The sequence below is a fragment of the Rhineura floridana genome, chromosome 2 (assembly GCF_030035675.1).
Source record: "Rhineura floridana isolate rRhiFlo1 chromosome 2, rRhiFlo1.hap2, whole genome shotgun sequence".
In the NCBI taxonomy this organism is placed as follows: Eukaryota; Metazoa; Chordata; class Lepidosauria; order Squamata; family Rhineuridae; genus Rhineura; species Rhineura floridana.
In genome coordinates, this window is record NC_084481.1 from 168,130,394 (window position 1) to 168,148,506 (window position 18,113).

General features: G+C 40.8%; 1 protein-coding gene across 7 annotated transcripts in view; it reads right to left on the reverse strand.

Moving 5' to 3' along the window:
* Positions 1 to 905: 905 nt before the first annotated feature.
* Positions 906 to 18,113, reverse strand: part of MGA (MAX dimerization protein MGA) — an 89,056-nt gene continuing 71,848 nt past the window's right edge. For all 7 annotated transcript variants that reach the window (XM_061611361.1, XM_061611359.1, XM_061611360.1 and 4 more), the window contains 8 exons: positions 17,856 to 17,980; positions 15,938 to 15,986; positions 14,774 to 14,956; positions 13,950 to 14,061; positions 13,382 to 13,627; positions 12,557 to 12,733; positions 10,109 to 10,261; positions 906 to 2,160 (listed from right to left, as the gene is read on the reverse strand). In XM_061611361.1, the coding sequence (XP_061467345.1) occupies positions 914 to 2,160; positions 10,109 to 10,261; positions 12,557 to 12,733; positions 13,382 to 13,627; positions 13,950 to 14,061; positions 14,774 to 14,956; positions 15,938 to 15,986; positions 17,856 to 17,980 (2,292 nt within the window). In that variant the 3' untranslated portion in view covers positions 906 to 913. The remainder of the gene's footprint in view (positions 2,161 to 10,108; positions 10,262 to 12,556; positions 12,734 to 13,381; positions 13,628 to 13,949; positions 14,062 to 14,773; positions 14,957 to 15,937; positions 15,987 to 17,855; positions 17,981 to 18,113) is intronic.

Consider the following 18,113-nt stretch of genomic DNA (forward strand, 5'->3'; position numbering starts at 1 on the left):
ATCATGAAACTGCCCATCATGTGTAATTCCATCCCAGTATAGCCAACTTGCACATGGATGGAGAGAGAACAGGACTTCATAGATATTATAGGATGCTTGGTATAGGGCAAACTGGAACCGATATGCTTTCTACATTTATGCAAAACACTGCCTCTCACCAGCTGTCTCAACCCTAGAGGAGACAGAAGCTTCAAATATGCAACAGCCACAAGGAGTGGGAAGCCTTACTACTTTCTGCAGGGATAGCAAGAACAAAAATTTACATTGCTTAATACAATTATGCCAGACAAGAAAAATGCAGCAATTCTCAAATTTGACAGTGATTGACCTGTTTGAAGCACTCAGATGCCACAAATTCTTAATTCTTATTTACAATCAATGGAAACAACCATGAATTTTTTCATAGATAGGAAATGTCATTATTTTACATATTTACAAAAATGCCTGTGTACAAAAATATAAGATCATTTTATAGTATGAAACCCTTTCACACTTACTAGCTTAAAAGTGAAGTTCCCCAACTATTCAATTAAGAGACATATGAGAAAAATACATCTTGGGTCTCAAATGCTTTAGTGTGAGCTCTTTGAATTAATAAATGTGTTAAAATTCAGAGACCTGAATATTTTTTTGAAATGCTAAAAATGTTTTCAGGTGTTTAAAAGGGATGCTTCCTGTGACTGTCAGAAAAAGGCATACTTTATCTGGCTAGTCTCTTCCTCTTGATTTATTGTTATCTGGTACCAACCAACCTCATATATTACTTGCACACTGGTTATATATAATACATGCACATGTAATGCAAGAATCTAGACATTGGAAGTGTACCATAATCAAAGTTCAGATTAATTATCAAAGTCTCTGAAAAATCAGAAATAATTACCAAAAAGCATCTGAAGGTAAAGCTACAATACTATTTTGATTCTGCAGTAACAGGTGCTAATGTGATCAACACTTTACTCTCTTGACTTGGACTAGTCACTGGCTGTGCAGTTTTTATTTCCTTTGCAGCAACAGGTGCCAATGAAGGCATCACCTTGGTGTTCTGTCCTTCTGCCTCTAATGGTAAGTTAGCAGCTTTTAATCCAAGTGGTGCCAGTTTGGGCATGGGCCTCCATGCTATGTCAGTTTTGCCAGCTTCTAGGTTAGTTTTCATCTGTAGAATGGGAGGTGACACACTTCTTGCCTTTGCCAGAGACTGCATGTTTTTTCCACTTCCACCACTTTTTACTGCTGAGCAATCAGGATTTGGGTCCTTGACTGTTGAACAATCAGGATTTGGGTCAGAGCCTAGCATGATTTTTAAAGCATCAGATTCAGATGAAAGCTCTCCTGAGTTCTTGTTATCATCAGGTAGATCATCATCATCCAAATGAAGCAAGAGCGGAGCTATGGAATCACTGCTGTCTTGAACTACAGAAAGATCCTTAAAGCTCCCACCCATTACACCAAACTGAAAGGGAGAGCCTTCTGCAGTGGTGGATTCCTTGCGACTTTCCAGATCTCCTAGAGAAAAGCCAGAGCTTAGGGAGTTGGGAAGTTCCGATATGTCTGAGGCATCATCATTCAACTGCTGATTGAGAAATGCAATTTCATTCAGAAGTGAGGTGAGAGTTTCATCTGTGTCATCATTCTCCTCTATGTCCATTAAATCACTTGCATCCAGTGCTGGTTCATGGATTGCAGAAGCTACTTTTTGCAGCTCCATTTCAATCCCAGAGTCCTTGGGTTCATTAACTTGCAGCTTTTGAAATGCTGAAACCTTTGACTTTTGTCCATCACCTCCCTTGTCCCTCTGTTTTAACCTTGCTTGATTTCTGGCTAACTCCTCAATGCAGAGTTTTGTTGCAAAGGATTCTGGGGAACCCGTCAAACTGGAGACATTTAGTATCTGTGGAAAACTCTCTTTTTCATGAAGAAAATCATGCACAGTTCCAGTAGCATCACTTTTTTTTGCAGAAGAAGGTTCTGCTTTTTCTTCAGACTGAAGATTGGTTGTATCCTGCGATAGTACTTGCAAGGAAGGCTCAGATGTCTGGGAATCAGTATCCAGGGTAACATAAGAATTTGTATTTATATCCAAGTTTAAATTTGTATCGTCTTTAGTGGCCAGTGATGTCACATTTACTATCCTTGGCATCATGAATGAGTCTTCGTTTTCTGTAAGCCAATACAAAGAAAGATCTGTTAGAACACTGATGACAGGAACTAGAAGTTGCTCCTGTCCTAATCTGCTTCTCCAAATATAAATCACTTCAACAGATCAACTGCAAAAAGTGATGGATGAGTCCTTGCATGATCAAGAATTAAAACCCTACACATTTCCTGTATTTTGTTTGTTCTGACAGCAATGTATCCATAGCCACATTCTACTGAATACCTGACTGGTATGATTCAGCCACCTGTCACTTCTAGATGTAGAAGGAATCTGATCATGCAAAGCAGGTGCTCTGCAACGGAACCGTGTCCCCTCTAAAGCTTCCTTCTGTACCTTAAGCCTCACTGCTGCTTTATCAATATAAGCGGGGAAGATAATGTTAATACCCCCCTCCTTCTAAAATCTTTTGGAACAGATGGAAATGACAAATGTAACTGTTCCTCTTCACTAGAACATACCCAATTTCAGAATTTGAAGAATACAAGTGCAGCCCAAAGGTTAATCCTGCCAAGCTTCCCGTTTCCCACAATAAGTAGATACACTGGAGAAGTGCATAAGCAGGGCAGGAAGACAATAGCCCTCTCCTGACATTGCTTCCCAGCAATTGGTTCAGTGGTACACCCATGACCAAGAGACACCAATAGACTTATCCTCCATGAATGTGTCTAAACTGCTTTTATTTTTAAATTTTCTATTAAATATTTAGGAACATGTCTTAACAGGCTAGATAAATCATATAAAAAAAAGATCAAACCTAGAGAATAAATTATATCAAATAAATTATAAGGGGGAATGTTTTCTTCTACTCTCTCATTCCAATAATTTATGAAGGCTCAGCTTTCAATAAACCAATCTGCATGTAAGTTGGTTAGTGTTCTTCTTTGGTTGATTATTTTAGTTATTAAAGCAACTCTTCAAACTTTTTTCAACCATTCAAATGTAGTTGGAGCACTCTTATTTCACCACAATTTTGCAATGCAAGTCTTTGCAACGGTTAATAAACTTGTCACTAGTTGCAAGTCTGTTATCTCAATTTCGGATTTTAGCGTAACACAGCAAGACGGCTTTAGGATTTCTAGGTATCATGTCATCTCCAATATTAGTTAAATACAGACTTCCAGAATTTAGCTATTATCTTATAATCCACCTAAAATACGGAGATAATCTACCCTTGGTTTTCTACATCTCCAACAAAAGCTATCAGTGTGATATATTTTACTGAGCTTATATGGTATAAGATACCATTGAAATATAGGTTTAAAAAACTCTTTCTGGTTAGTACGTATCAGCAATCTTAGTACTGTATCAAAAAGCTATTTCCATTCCATTTCTTGCACAGAAAGATTGAAACTGTTCAAATCCTTGTCCCGTTTCTTTTTGTAAGAAGCTTTTAGTTGAGTTAAATCAATTTCAGAGAGCATTCTATAAATTTTACTAATTGACTTCTGAGGTGCAATTGTAGAGAAGGTTTTAAAATGCAGTCAGATATCTGGATCACCCGTATTTGGACATTATTTGCTCAATAAGTGTCATAACTGGAGAAACTAAAAACTGGTGGTCTAAATTGATAACATCTAATGACCAGTTGATTATAAAAAATCAGATTCCACTGTCAAACCACTTCAAGAAACAAAGCATTTCTCCCTAACCCACAGGATTGATAGTAACATATACTGTAGGTCCATACCACCAAATTCTCTTATTAACAAAGAAGAAATAGGTGAGAATCCTGAGCAATCATATATGATAGTCTATTCCAGATTTTTAAAGTTGCTTTTGTTTATATTAACAAGTTTGGTATTCAAACGTTATTTAGATTTGTACCACAGCAGTTCCCAGAATTGTTGCCCATATAGTTATTGTTCTTCTAATAGTGAATTATCAGTATTGTACCAAGTTATTATTGATGATGATTTTATTGTAGTGTAATAAAGGGTAATAATGTATACTCCCAAACTTCCTCCATTCATTTTCTGGCACAAGTTTGCTAGCACAGTTCTGGATGGTTTATTATTCCATATGAATGTATTTATTCTTCTGCCATTTTGCTAAGATATTCTGCTCCATTTCTAATGGAAAGGATGCTAATAAGAACAGAATTTCTGGAAGTACTGTCATCATTGAGGAAATTCAACCTAGCCAGTATAACATAAACTTCTTCCATTGATTAAAGTTGTTATCGGTTTACAATTATATTCTCTTGATATATTTAAATCTAGATATATCCAGACACCTAAGTATCTAACCAGCATTTTTTCCACTGCAATTTTTTTTAAAAAAAAATCACTTTGTTTTCAGGATAAATATTATTTTGCTTGCCTGAATCTATAACTAAACGATTTCTTTGGATGAACCTGAGTTCTGGTATTATGAGGAAGAAAACCTGTCTATTTTTTCCACATCATGCATAATTTATAAAACCTCTATCATGTCCTTTTTTAAAAAACTAAAAATCCTCAAACGTGTTAAGTTTTTCATGAAATGAAGTTGCTCCAGGCTCTTGAACATTTTGATTGGTCTTTTTTGCTCCTTGTCCAGAACTATTAAAAATATTTTCAAAGGTGGCCATAGAATTCACCTTTTTAAGTTACTGCACACTGGTTTGACCTTTCTTTGAGGTACCCACCACAACCCTAAGATCTCCTTCCTAGTTAGAGCCTGAACTGACAGTGGCTATCAGCGTATTGTGAAATTAAGAATTATATGCCCAAAATCAAAAACATTAAAACAAATATACAATATGTGTTTTAAATTGTATATTTGTTTTAATGTTTTTGATTGCTGTAAACCGCCCAGAGAGCTTCGGCTATGGGGCGGTATACAAGTGCAATAAATAAAATAAATAAATAAAATTCCATCACTTCACAGTTATAAAGTGTGTGCAATGTTTGTTTTCTTGCCTGAGGACAAGATGGCATATACGTGCGAGAAGTGCAATCTGGTTGCGCTGTTGGAAGAAAAAGTGAGACGTCTACAGCAGCAGGTGGCCACCGCTCAAGAATATAAGGGAAGATGAAGACTTCTTAGACAGAACGCTGGAACAACAGCAGCGAAGTACAGGATATGGAAGAACAACAGCAAGGTGAAGCAGAAGAGAAGAGCACTGAGGAGAGGAACAAAGAAATGGAGGAACCTTTACATGGAAAAGGGTGACAGGAGCAGAAGAGCTAGAAAACAGTCTGGACCAGTGGAACTATGGAACCACTTTCAGGCATTTAAAGATGAGACTGCAGGACAGCCTGCAGAGGATGAATTACAAGAGACCTCATGGGACAGCGAGTGAGCGGCTGAAGCTCAGTCAACCAGAGGCGATGAAACCACATGCCACAATAAGAATAGAAGAGTAGTAGTATTTAGAGACTTCCTATTGCATATGGGAAATATGCCGAGAAGACCACAGACTCAGCAGGTATACTATCTCCCTGGAGGTCAGATTAGAGATGTGACAGAAGGGTTGCCCACATTCCTAAAGCTCACTGACACATATCCCTTTCTTCTCATTCATGTGGAAACGAATGATACTGCCAAGCACAGCTGCAAAGAAATTATGTCAGACTTCGAAGCTCTAGAAAGGAAACTCAAGGACTTTGAGGCCCAGATAGTTTTCTCATCCATTCTTCTGGTACTTAGAAGAGAAGTAGAAAGGGAAAGAAAAATGACTGGCTAGGAAGGTGGTGCCGACATGAGAGATGTGGATTCTGGGATCACAGGCTACACTTCCTGGAAGACAGACTGCTGGCAAGTGATGGGTTTCGCCTCACAAGGACTGGGAAGAGTGTGTTTGGCTACAGCATGGAGAATTTCATCAGGAGGGCTTTAAACTGAATCTTATAGGTGAGGGAGAAGTAAACTTGGAGGTAACAACTGATAAAGGCTTGTGCACAGTAGCAGGAACTGAGAAAATGGGTCTAATGGGGCTCAATAATACTCTTCATAAAAATGTAGGGAGGAAGCCAGATGGCAAATCACATGGTCTTCGATGTCTGCATACTAATGCCCAAAGCATGGGAAACAAACAGGACAAACTTGAACTCTTAATACAGGATGGTAAATATGTCTTGAAAGGTATAACTGAAACTTGGTTGGGATGACTCTCATGACTGGACTCCCAGAACAAGGATATTACTTGTTCAAAAAGAACAAAAGGAATGGAAAAGGAGGCGGAGTTGCACTATATGTTAAAAATATATATCCCTATACAGGAGGATGAACTTGGTAACCCGAGAGTATCTGGATTAAAATAAATGGGGCAAGGAATAAAAGGAACAAAGCAGTTGGAGTATACTACCGACCACTCAATTAAGGACAAGATAGGAATGAAACGTTTGAAAATCGAATTGCCAATGTTTAGAGGAGGCATGATGTAGTAGTAACGGGGGACTTCAATTACCCTGATATCTGTTGGGAGACAAATTCTGCCAAACATGGCCCCCTCCAAGAAATCCCTGACTTGTGTTGGAGATAACTTAAAGGCACAATTGCAAACAATTCCAACAAGGAAAAAGGGGGAAGGCAGCAGCAGAAGCCAATGTGGCTTCATAACAAGTTTAGAGATGACCTGAAAACAAAGAAGGGCACATAGAGGAAGTGGAAGGAAGGCCAGATCACAAAGGAAGACAGGTAGCACAGAATTGCAAGGATGGCATGAGGAGGCCTAAAGCTGGAATGAGCTGAGGTTAGTGAGGGATGCTAAAGCAACAAAAAAGGTTTCTGCATGTACATCCATAGTAAAAGACAGAGAAAAGAAATGGTGGTATAGGTACTCAATGAGGATGGCAAAATGGTAACAGATGACAAAGAAAAGGCGGAAGTGCTCAATTCCTAATTTGGTTCAGTCTCCTCCCAAAAGAGGGTCTAATGACCTTCCTGGGAAATGTGTAGTACAAATCAAAGGGGCAGAATTGCAACTTGAGATTGATAAGACAAATGGTCAGGGAATACCTAATTACTTTGAATGAGTTCAAATCTCCAGGGCCTGATGAACTGCATCCTAGAGTATAGAAGGAAATGGCTGAAGAACTCTCAGAACCACTGTCTATTATCTTTGCGAAATCGTGGAGGATGGGTGAAGTGCCGGATGACTGGAGGATGGCTAATGTTGTCCTTATATTCAAAAAGGGCAAAAAGGAGGAACCTGGGAACTATAGGCAAGTCAGCTTGACATCAATCCCTGAGAAAATTCTGCAGCAGATTATTAAGTGGCCAATCTGTAGGTACCTTGAAAACAATGCAGTGATTACTACAAGCCAACATGGATTTGTCAAGAATGAATCCTGCTAGACTAACCTTTTCTTTTTTTTTATCGAGTAACCTCCCAGGAAGACTGTGGGAATGCCGTGGACATAATATATTTTGACTTCAGCAAAGCTTTTGACCAAATGCCCCATGACATTCTGATTAGCAAGCTAGCTAAATGTGGGCTGGATAGAACAACTACAGTAGGGCCCCGCTTATACGGCGGGTTCCATTCTGGACCCCTGCTGTAAAGCGGAAATCGCCGTAAGGCGGAACCCCATTGACTTTGATGGGGCGAGTCGCGCAAAAATGCCGCAAAATTGGCTTTTAAAGAGGGAAGGAAAGCCGCCGCATTAGCGGAACGCCGGGAAGTGGAGCACCGGGAAGCGGGGCCCTACTGTATCAGGTGGATCCATAGTTGGCTACAGAATTGTACTCCAAGGGTGTTGATTAATGATTCCTTCTCAAACTGGGGGGAGGTAACGAGTGGGGTACTGCAGGGCTCGGTCCTGGACACAGTGCTCTGTGATGTTCCTGATTTGTAATGTAAATATGGTAAGTGCAGGTATAATATAAGACATATGGTAAGTGGAGTGAGTGAGGAGGGGGAGTACATGGGCTGTAGAATGCTGGATGATTGGCTGAGTGTTTGAATGGCTGGGAGTATAAATGGAGAGGATGACAGTTGAATCGAGGTGGTGTTTTGGTGGTGTGTTGTTGGTGTGTTGGAGAGGTTGGTGTGGAGAGTATAAGGTGGCTGTTGAGAGAGTGAAATAGGAGTTCTGAGGCAATTATTAAGAAGTAAATTACATAAGAGAACATATATGAAACCATACGTTTGTCAACAAAGTCTTAAGTAATCTTGTTATTTCTAATGCTTAATAAATATTTCTTGGTTTACTAAAAGCCTGATTCTTCAGCTGGGATACACAATCCAGGGGGGATGGCAGAGTAACCAAGGCTGAACAGTAATTGTATCGAATGGTGGCAGCGGCAGAGGAAGAGATATTCTATCCAGTTCCATAGAGAAACCCAGGGCTGTAAGCTTCAGTGCAAGAGGCTGCGGGGGGGGGGGGGGGTTGGGAATTACCTATACCCATAGACACAAGGTATCGAAATAGCCTGGCAGAGACTAAGGCACAGTCTATAGGCTATAAGGGATACAGAGTATTGGGTAGTGTGGCCTAGCAGGGGGATCTTTTGTGATCTGTGCTAGTGCGGTGAGAGGTAAAAATAAACACGACGATCCTGACTGCTGGTAGCCACGAGTGAGAGCCTCACAGGTGGTGCCAGGGGAAGGACGTCACATGCTCTTCAACAATTTTATTAATGACTTGGATGAGGAGGTGCAGACAACGCTTATGAAATTTGCAGATGATACAAAATTGGGAGGGATAGCTAATACCCTGGAGGACCGAAACAAAATTCAAAGTGATCTTGATAGGCTGAGCATTGGGCTGAAAACAACAGAACGAAACTTAACAGTGGTAGTTGCAAAGTTCTACAGCTAGGAAAAAGAAACCAAGTGCACAGTTATAAGATGGGGGATATTTGGCTCAGTAATATTACATGTGAGAACAATCTTGGAATTGTTGATCGCAAGTGGAATATGAGCCAATAATGCAATGTGGCTACAAAAAAGGTAGATGTTATTTTAGGTTGCATTAACAGAAGTATAGTTTCCAAATCGCATCAAGTACTAGTTCCCTTCTATTCAGCAATAGCTAGGCCTCATCTTGAGTACTGTGTCCATTTCTGGACACCACACTTTAAAAAGGACAAACTGGAGCAGGTTCAGAGGAGAGCAACAAGAATTATCAAGGGACTGGAAACAAAGCCCTATGAGGAGCGCCTGAAAGAAGTGGACAAGTTTAACCTTAAAAAGAGAAGACTGAGGGGAGATCCAACAGTACTCTTCACGTACTTGAAAGTTTGTCACACAAAGGGGGGCCAAGATCTCTTCATCGTCATCCCAGAGTGCAGGACACCGAAGAACGGGCTCAAGTTACAGGAAGCCAGATTTTGGCTAAACATCAGGAAAAACTTCCTAACAGAGTGCTACAACAATAGAACCAATTACCTAGGAAGGTGGTGGGCTCTCCAACACTGGAGGCATTCAAGAGACAGCTGGACAGCCATCTGTCAGATATGTTTTAAGCTGAATTCCTGCACTGAGTAGAAGGTTGGACTCGATGGCTGTATATGCCCCTTCCAACTCTACCATTCTGATTTACAATTACTCTCATTTGTAATTTTGTGGCCTACTCATTCAGTTTGAAGAGATCCTTTTGAAACTGTTTGTAGTCCCTTTGGGTTTTCACCACCCTGAATACTTTGGTGTTATTTGCAAACCTTGCCATGTCACTGCTCACCCCTAACTCTAGATCATTTACAAAGTTAGAAAGTACCAAAGTAGCTCTTGGGGTACCTCAAGACTTTATTACATACTGGCAGACCTATGCACTTGCTTAAAAATTTATTGAGCAGCCCATCATTTTAATAATTGTTCTGTACTGCTTTTAAAGGGTTTTTTTAATGCTGCTGTACACCTCCTTGATGTTTTGTTAGAGGGTTATAAATAAATACTTCTATGAATAAAAAATTAGGAAAATACCTACATCTTCTTTCTATGTGTTACAAGTTATTGATATTATTCTTTCATTTATAAAGTGCTAAAATTTACTAGGCACTATACAGACATTAATGTAAAATTACCTGAAATGAGCTCTGGAGCGGTTTCTACAACTGGAGAGCTAGAGCTACTAGGCACAGCAGACAAGGTAATGGGAACTGTAGAGTTAGGGAGGATGCCTTTCACTTCCACTGGTACTGCCGAGCCAGTCAACTGAATCATCACAGAAGCAATACCTTATATCAAGGGGGAAACAATGAATTAACTTTCACACACACTATCAAGAAAAATAAAGTTAAACAGAAGAGACCTTTGGTCTTACCATAAAGCGTTCTTCTATGTGCATGTAAAGATGGTCTCAGGTGGGCCTTGAGCTCCACCTTGTGGTCAAAGCAAAATAGCACTGTTCGATTTCTCTTGAATTTTCTAGCTTCCCCTTAGCCTTAGAAAGCCAGTTCTTACATGACAAGCGATACGTAAGGAAAAGAACTAACAGTGCATGCAAAGAACAGACAACAAACGACACTCTTTGCTAAAAAGAGAAAGAATACAGGAAGAACCTGAACATGTATAACGTCCCAGAGATATGCAGCCCAGGGAGGGTCCTGAGAGCATCTTTACATGCAAGTAGAAGACCATTTTACGGTAAGACCAAAGGTCTCTTCCCCCATGCATGTACGATGCTCTCAGATGAGACATACGCAAGCTGACCCATAAAGGGTGGGAAAGAAATGATGGGCTGCCTATAATTTTGGAAGAATGTGCTGCAGGACTCATCCCCCAAAGGCTGCCTCAGCCAAAGCATACCTATTGACTTTGTAATGTTTAATGAACGTATTGGGAGAAGCCCATGTGGCTGCTCTACACACCTCGTGAAGGGGACCATTGAGGGAAAAAGCTGCCAAGGTGGCTGCTACCCTAGTGGAATGTGCTATGATCTTAGCTGGCAGCTGCAGATTTTGATGGGTGTAAGTCAAGACAATACAAGCTTTGATCCACGGAGACAGTGTGGATGAGGACAACAAACTATCCTTTAATTGTAATAGCATCTCAGGAGCAAGGTGTAACTGAACTGGCTAAGGAATCTGTAAATTTCCTGAGCACAAAGGATGGCTGAGAGGAGGGTTCATAGGGATCATAGCCTGTACCTGCGGTGCTTCAGTTGGCCTCATAGCCTGTACAGGTACTGGCTGTGTTTCAGTTGGTCTCATCGTCTGTGCTGGCTGTGTGACATTTGGTAAGGTAGAGTCCCCAAAGCCTACAAATGTCTCAGTCGATGAGCTTGAGGAAAAAACTGCTGCCAGCTCCCTTCTATGTTGTTCCTCTTCATCCTCTGACAACTACTCCTGATCTCTCAGTAAGCAGCGCCTTCCTTGGCGTTTTATATCACTTCCTGCCAAAAAGCCTTCTCCCCCTCCTCCTTCCTTGCATCCTCCATTTTGAGCTGACTGTTGCTGCAGCGAAAACATGGGCCTATTGCCTGGGTCTCCTCGACTCCGCAGGGACATCGTGGGGAAAGTTAGAGTGTTGGGGTGAAGGACACTGCAGATGTAATCGGAGCCCCCCTTATTAATAAAGAAGCCGCCAAAACACACTTCTAGCCTACTGGAAGAGGGGATGGAGCTAGCTGCCTGGCTTCTCACTGCAGTTCCTATCTCATTCAGAGGTGCTGTTCAGTAAGGTAAGGGCAGTAGTGGCCAGGACTTTCTAGACAATGTGACCAATTTTTCTTTAGCGCTCCACATCGCAGTAAGTGACTGCTGCTGTTGCCAGGCGGGAGGCTAAATACAGCTGTCTTGCGGCTTGGCCGATACAGCTGTATCGCAGCTCTGTGAGGCGGGAAGCAGGGACTGAATACCATTGTATTGTGGCTTGGGCTGGGTCGGGTCATAAACCCCTGTAGCATGGCTTAATAGCATGGACAGCTTAACGGGAAGGGGTTGAGGCAGAACGAAAGGACAAGATGGTAACTGGGATTTGTGTTTTGTTAGTAACATATAAAAATACAAGACTAGCTACCAAACACACACAAAATACAAGCCTGAAAGAAGCAGGAACCAAGACAGGGAGCAGTGTGTGTGAGGTAAGCAAACAAAAACTGTGAAGACAAATAGAACTGGCTTTCTGACGCTAAGGGGAAGCTAGAGGATTCACGAGAAATCGAACAGTGCTATTTTGCCTTCAACCACAATGTGGAGCTCAAGTCCCACCTGATAGCATCTTACATGACAGGAGAATAGTGACTATGATAAACTGTAACACATGGTGTCAGATGAAATAAAATGTTCATCTCATCTAATGACATATTTTAAAGTTTAATAGGTACCACCCACAAGAGTGCTTTTTGTTTCTTCTTGCTGTTTTTCAGTAAAAATCAATTGTCTAAGGAACAGATAAAAATATATATATCTTAAATATATTGACTGGAAATTGGGACAGTCTAAGAGAGAACACTTTTCAGTTTTATGAAGACTGTCAGCTTTTATAGGCTCCAATCCAGTTTTGAGTTTTCTGTCATTCTGTGATTTTACCTGGCTGTGTTGTCCCTTTACTGCTGTCAGCTTCTGATTTGAGTTCAGCTTGGAGGAGCGTGGAAGGCAAGGCAGTCACCTCTCTTTGTACCAGGGGATTCTTGAATGCAAGGACCTGGCCATTTGTAGTCATTACTAGGCTAGCATTAGTTAATGTCATGGGAGAGAATGTGTCCCCTATAAGCAAGTGAAATAAAAAAAAGCACAGAGATGTGTGTGTACAAGCGAAGGAACATTGTGTCTCTCAATATTTACTTAACTGATCAACCTCTTGGTATTCAAAAATGTAAACTATTTTCCATACTAACAGATTTAAGGGTACACTGCAATTTTTAGCAGCAAGTATGAAAACAAATGAATTCTGCAGAAAACATTAAAGCAACATGGAAGTAACAAAGTAATAGTTTAGACATTTTAATCATTTTAACCATCTTAATCATGGTTTGTATGTATATATTGGAACTGTTTTAATTTAATATTCTGTATTTTAATTGCATTTTAATGTGTTATATGCTATTGTGTTTTTTATGTTGTTTTTGTTCTTGTTAACCGCCCACAGAGCTTCGGCTATGGGACGGTCTATAAGTTTAATGAAATAAATAAATAAAATATGCTAAACTATGCTAGAGTTATGTGACAATTACATGTTTTTCTACACTTATGCCTTCTGACTTATAAATCACCTTACTTTTATTTTAATAACAAATGTTGTACCATGGGTAATACAGTAGAGTATATATAAAACGTGCAGATACAATGTTCACAAGAATGCCCTATGGCTTAGATTTTCTTTTGTGTAACGTTCAGCTACTTTATTTAGCCTACCTAGGTCACGGCTTCCTTTCCTGGAAAGTATCAGTGGTTTTGTACGCTTGTTGGACAAGGTTGTTGGTTTCATCTCTTTGAAGAGAGGAGAGGGATTGTCTTCCACTGTAGGAATAGCTGATTCTACAGTATTAGCTTTCTTCATAGGTTCTGTTTGCTCCTCCTGCTTCTTTTTTTGTGCTTCAACTGCTTTCTGTTTTGCATAAATGTATTCTAACTTCTTCAAGACTACTTCCTGCGTCTTGCCTATAAAGGAAAGGAGTAGTCAGGTTCCCTGTCATATTCAGCATGCTCCCAAAACTTAAACAAAGGGGGTTCACATGCAGTATTTCATAGTACATAATCTACAGCGTTTCTGATGTATCCACATACTCCTACATCTCTTGGAGTTTAATTTCTGTGAAGTCAAAAAGCTGGGAATCTTAGTATCTTCTTGAAAAATTAGCCCTCATATGCGTATGTGGACTGTTCCCCCACATTATCAACCTCTTGGAACAATCCCAGTGCCTGCCCCCCATTCTGGGGGTTCTCTTCAGGTTTTACCACTTCCTCTTTAATGTCATCTCACCTGAAAGTGCAGATACTTTACGAATCAAGGTGTCCTGCTTGCGCGTCAGCAAGTTTTTCTGACCTGAGAGTTTATCTGCTTGATCTGTTAACCCCTGGATCTCTTCAAAGGCCTGAAAAAGGACAAAGGACTCATTTTTAGATTCTTACGGAATATACCTAAAAAAAAATGACAGCTTCTCTTCCTTTCTACTTCTAAAGCACTGGGGGGGGGGGGGAGAGGAACTTGCAAAAAAGTTAAACGTTGGCAAACTGTTTCTGCTACATTCTGGTGATAGGTCTTTAAGAGTGTTTTAGAGGGGAAAAACACTCCACAAAAAAGGCAAGGCAAGTCCCAAGTGTTAATGATAAATTGCAGCTGTTTTGCTGCCTTTTTTTTTTTTTTTTTACCAAAGGTGCTACGAAAAAGAATCAAGATACATTTGCACAAAGTCTTCCATTTTTGCTTGAGGCAGACACATATCAGGCACTTTAGGGGTTTTTCACAGTTTGCATGTCTTTGAATTTCCAATGTGTAATAAGTAACAATGTGTAATAAGTAGGAATGCAGTGTTTTGTTGATTAATCCATTTAATTACTCAAAACCTTTTGACCAATTAAAAATGTGTCTGATTAACTGGGAAGATCTGAAAAATTATAGCTAGTTTTACAACAATTACTAAACACCTATGAACTACCATCTTAGAAAATGCATCTCCCCCTGCATTCAACCCACAGAATGGAATGCCTCTTCTAAGACGATTCCAGGTGTATGTGTGTGCGTAAAAACAAAGAAAGAAGGTCCTACTGTCTCCCTCCATGTGTGCTAAGCCATAAAATACTGACTTGTTTGAGGATGAAGCACTTGGAAACTTTAGGGAGACTCTGCAATCCTAAAGTAGCCTTCAGTTTTTCAAAGAGTCCCCTCATTTCCTTACGACGGCGACGTTCATTTGCTGTGTGAGTCTCACGGTAATTAGAAAAGGCTTCTTCCTCATTCTTTGACTTTCTGTTTGAGATTTCAGATTGCTGTTGAAAAGTAAAAGTAAAAACACAACTCCTCTTGTGAGCAATTCAAAACAAAGACATGCAACCAAAACAGTGACCTGTAAGATTGTAACTATTCTGCCATAAACCTGGTACACGGTCCAGCTTTTCAACAAAACTAAACAGGCCTCTTAAGAGGTGGAACTTAAGGAGACTTTGGAGATGCTATATGGAAAATGAAGGAGCCATGCATGAACCAGAGCAAAAGCTACTGAGTCTCAAATGGAACAATGAGTGTTATCAATCCTGGACTACAGCATGTATGAGGAATGCCCTTAGCAGTGGTGGTCACAAGTCAAGTCCAAGGTATGTGAAGTGGAAGTCTAGTATATATGCAACCCACCTGATTTCGAGCCCTGGTCTCCCAGGTCATAGTCCAACACCTTAACCACTACACCACACTGGCTCTCAATCTACTAAGACCAACCACTATAACAGGGATAAGAACACTGTCAGGCAGGCAAAAAATAGGGGGAATCCAGCTACTAGAAATTAGATGTATTAATATCTCGTTTATTGCACCTGGAAGTCTTTCATCTTTTTACTCTACTAAGCCAGGAAGCAGTGACCAGTGCAATCAAGGAGAGGCAGGTAGAAATGCAGACTTCTCTGCAATAGCCAGACCTGTGGACCTTCTTTTCCCCTGTTCCAAATATCTCACAACCAGGTTGGCCACCTATACTTTAGGGCAGAACCAGATGCTGCTAAAAATGGCATCCCCATATAGAACTCTCCTGTATATCCCTGCATGTCACCACTCATACTCCACATTAGAGGCATCACTGGTGAAGAAACGAGCACTAATAAGTCATGTTAAATATGGAGGGGGCATGATATGGGCTTTACATTTTAGGTACCAACCAGTGGCACATCTTGTTCCACCCTTAGAGAAACGCAAACATTAACTTGCAAGCCTTTGGACTGATAACATGCATCACAAAGCAAAAAAAAGCAAGTATCTACCTTTGGAGTCTTGGCGATCTTCTTACTAGAATGGTCATGGACTAGGTGCCTGGAAGACAGAAAGGGTTGTTGTTTTAGTTATGTGGGTTTCTTGTCTGGTTTATCTGAAGATTAATATGTATAATGAAAAATAGACATGTAAAATGTTACAAAGCCTTCCCAGCTTAAATCGGAAACTTCATGAGGATGACGCTATATTTCCACAAGCTTCACATCTCTCTTATAAACCCAAATTTAATTCCTGCCATCCGTTTTAAACTGAATATCAGTTTAATCGCAAACTCAAATTCTTTAGAGGAGTTCAAAATAAATCAGAGTTACCATGGTGGACAAAATTGGAATACATATCCTGCTTTTCACCAAGCCTTGAATACATTTACTACTCAGACAGTAAAAACATCACCAAACAAATGTTACATTTGAATTACTAAGCCAGAACACTTGTAACCAGATCCAACAAGAGTAATCAATTTGCAGAAACAGGCTTGCACATGCATAAGCTGATATGAGGTAAAAATCCTGCATCTAGCACCTGAAGCTGCTTATGTAATATACCATGCTGGATCAGAACTATACCTGCTGAATGGATTGCTGATGCTGTCAGCCTGACAGTGCTGATCACCTGTTGGGATTAAAAGCCAAATGTGTCTCTCTTACCACCCCCAAACAGATGGTCAGTGCACAAATAATCTGGTTTGGAAGAAGACCTTTGTATACCTCCAAATTCACACAGCTAATGCCTGCATACTAAATCTCTGGACTGGAGTCCTATTTGCTCCTGCTGTTCCTACTTTGCTTCCAGAACTGCATCGCTACATTTCCCCACATCATTGGTGCCAACATGCATCACTGGCTCCTTCCCAGCACTATGTACCAGGCTACCTAGACAATCTGAGACATTGTGCAAGGAGGCTGAAGTCTGCCTACCCATCACAAACCCAGCTATCTATATTCCTAATGAATGAATTACTCGTTACCAGGATATCCTTGCCCCTTGGAGGAGTATCCTCAATGTAAGAGGGTAACTGCTTGTCCCTCAAGGAATAGGTCCCTATTTGTCATAAGCCAAGCAGGGATGGGGTGGATAGATGAGAGTGAAACAGGATGAGGATGAGGACTGGGAATTTGGGGAGGGGGCAGATAGCAGGAGAAACTCACAGGGTGCCCCAGCCCCCGTCTTGGACAGCTCAGCCCCCTCAGCTCCTGACCCCCCTGTGGAAGTGCCGCCACCAGAGAATCGACCTCGCACGCCAGATATTCCCCAACCAAGCGCTGCCCTGCTTCCCTTGCCCACACTGTCAGTTAGCAGTCCTCCTCAGTCAGAGTCAGAAGCCGACATCAAACCACCTTCACCCCCGCGCTCAGAGGCACGAGAAGCGGGAAATTCAACAGACTGAGTTGAGGAGCTTGAGTGTGTGCACGAGATCCAAGCCTACTTAAGGGAACTGGGGGGGATGACGACTCAGTGCTGAGTCAATGTCTTAGTGCTTACTTAGCATGCTTACTCAGTGTTAGCTTAGGGCTGAAGTTCCTAGCAAGAGTAGTTAGGTTAATGAGGCGTACTGCTTTTGATGTATCTGTAATTTTAATAAAAAGAGAAAAAACCACAGACACGTCTACAACTGAGTCTTTTGATGACGGGCAGAACACCACTAACGAAAATCTTTGTCTTCCTCCAAATGACACCCTTGTAGCATGAGCTCCTGAGGACAATGGGGGAAAACTGGGAACTCAGTGATGCGCCTAGTATGGGTTTTCCATGTCTTCAGTGACATCAGGGTGCTCAGTGAGGCCGCAAGCCTCTTCCTCCAAAAGAGGTCTCTCCAAGGGTCCTGGGTCAGTCAGGATCCTGACATTTTTAATGATCTAAAACTACAGAACTGATTGTAAAAATACTATATATATTGAAAGTGCTTACAATTGTTTGGACAATAGGACATGGGCAGCTGTAGCTTTCAGGCGAGCAATATTAATTTTCTCTGTAAGTTCCTCCACAGTCTCAATGTCCACATTATCCTCTGCTTCACTGGATTCACTTTCATTCTATAACAGAGTGACAAGACAGTGAAGATGGTGCAGAGAATTTCCAGTAAGATAACCTAGATCCTTTTAAAATGAAGAGTATTAAAAAACCCTACATCTTTAAGACATGATGATATAATTCACAGCAATTTAT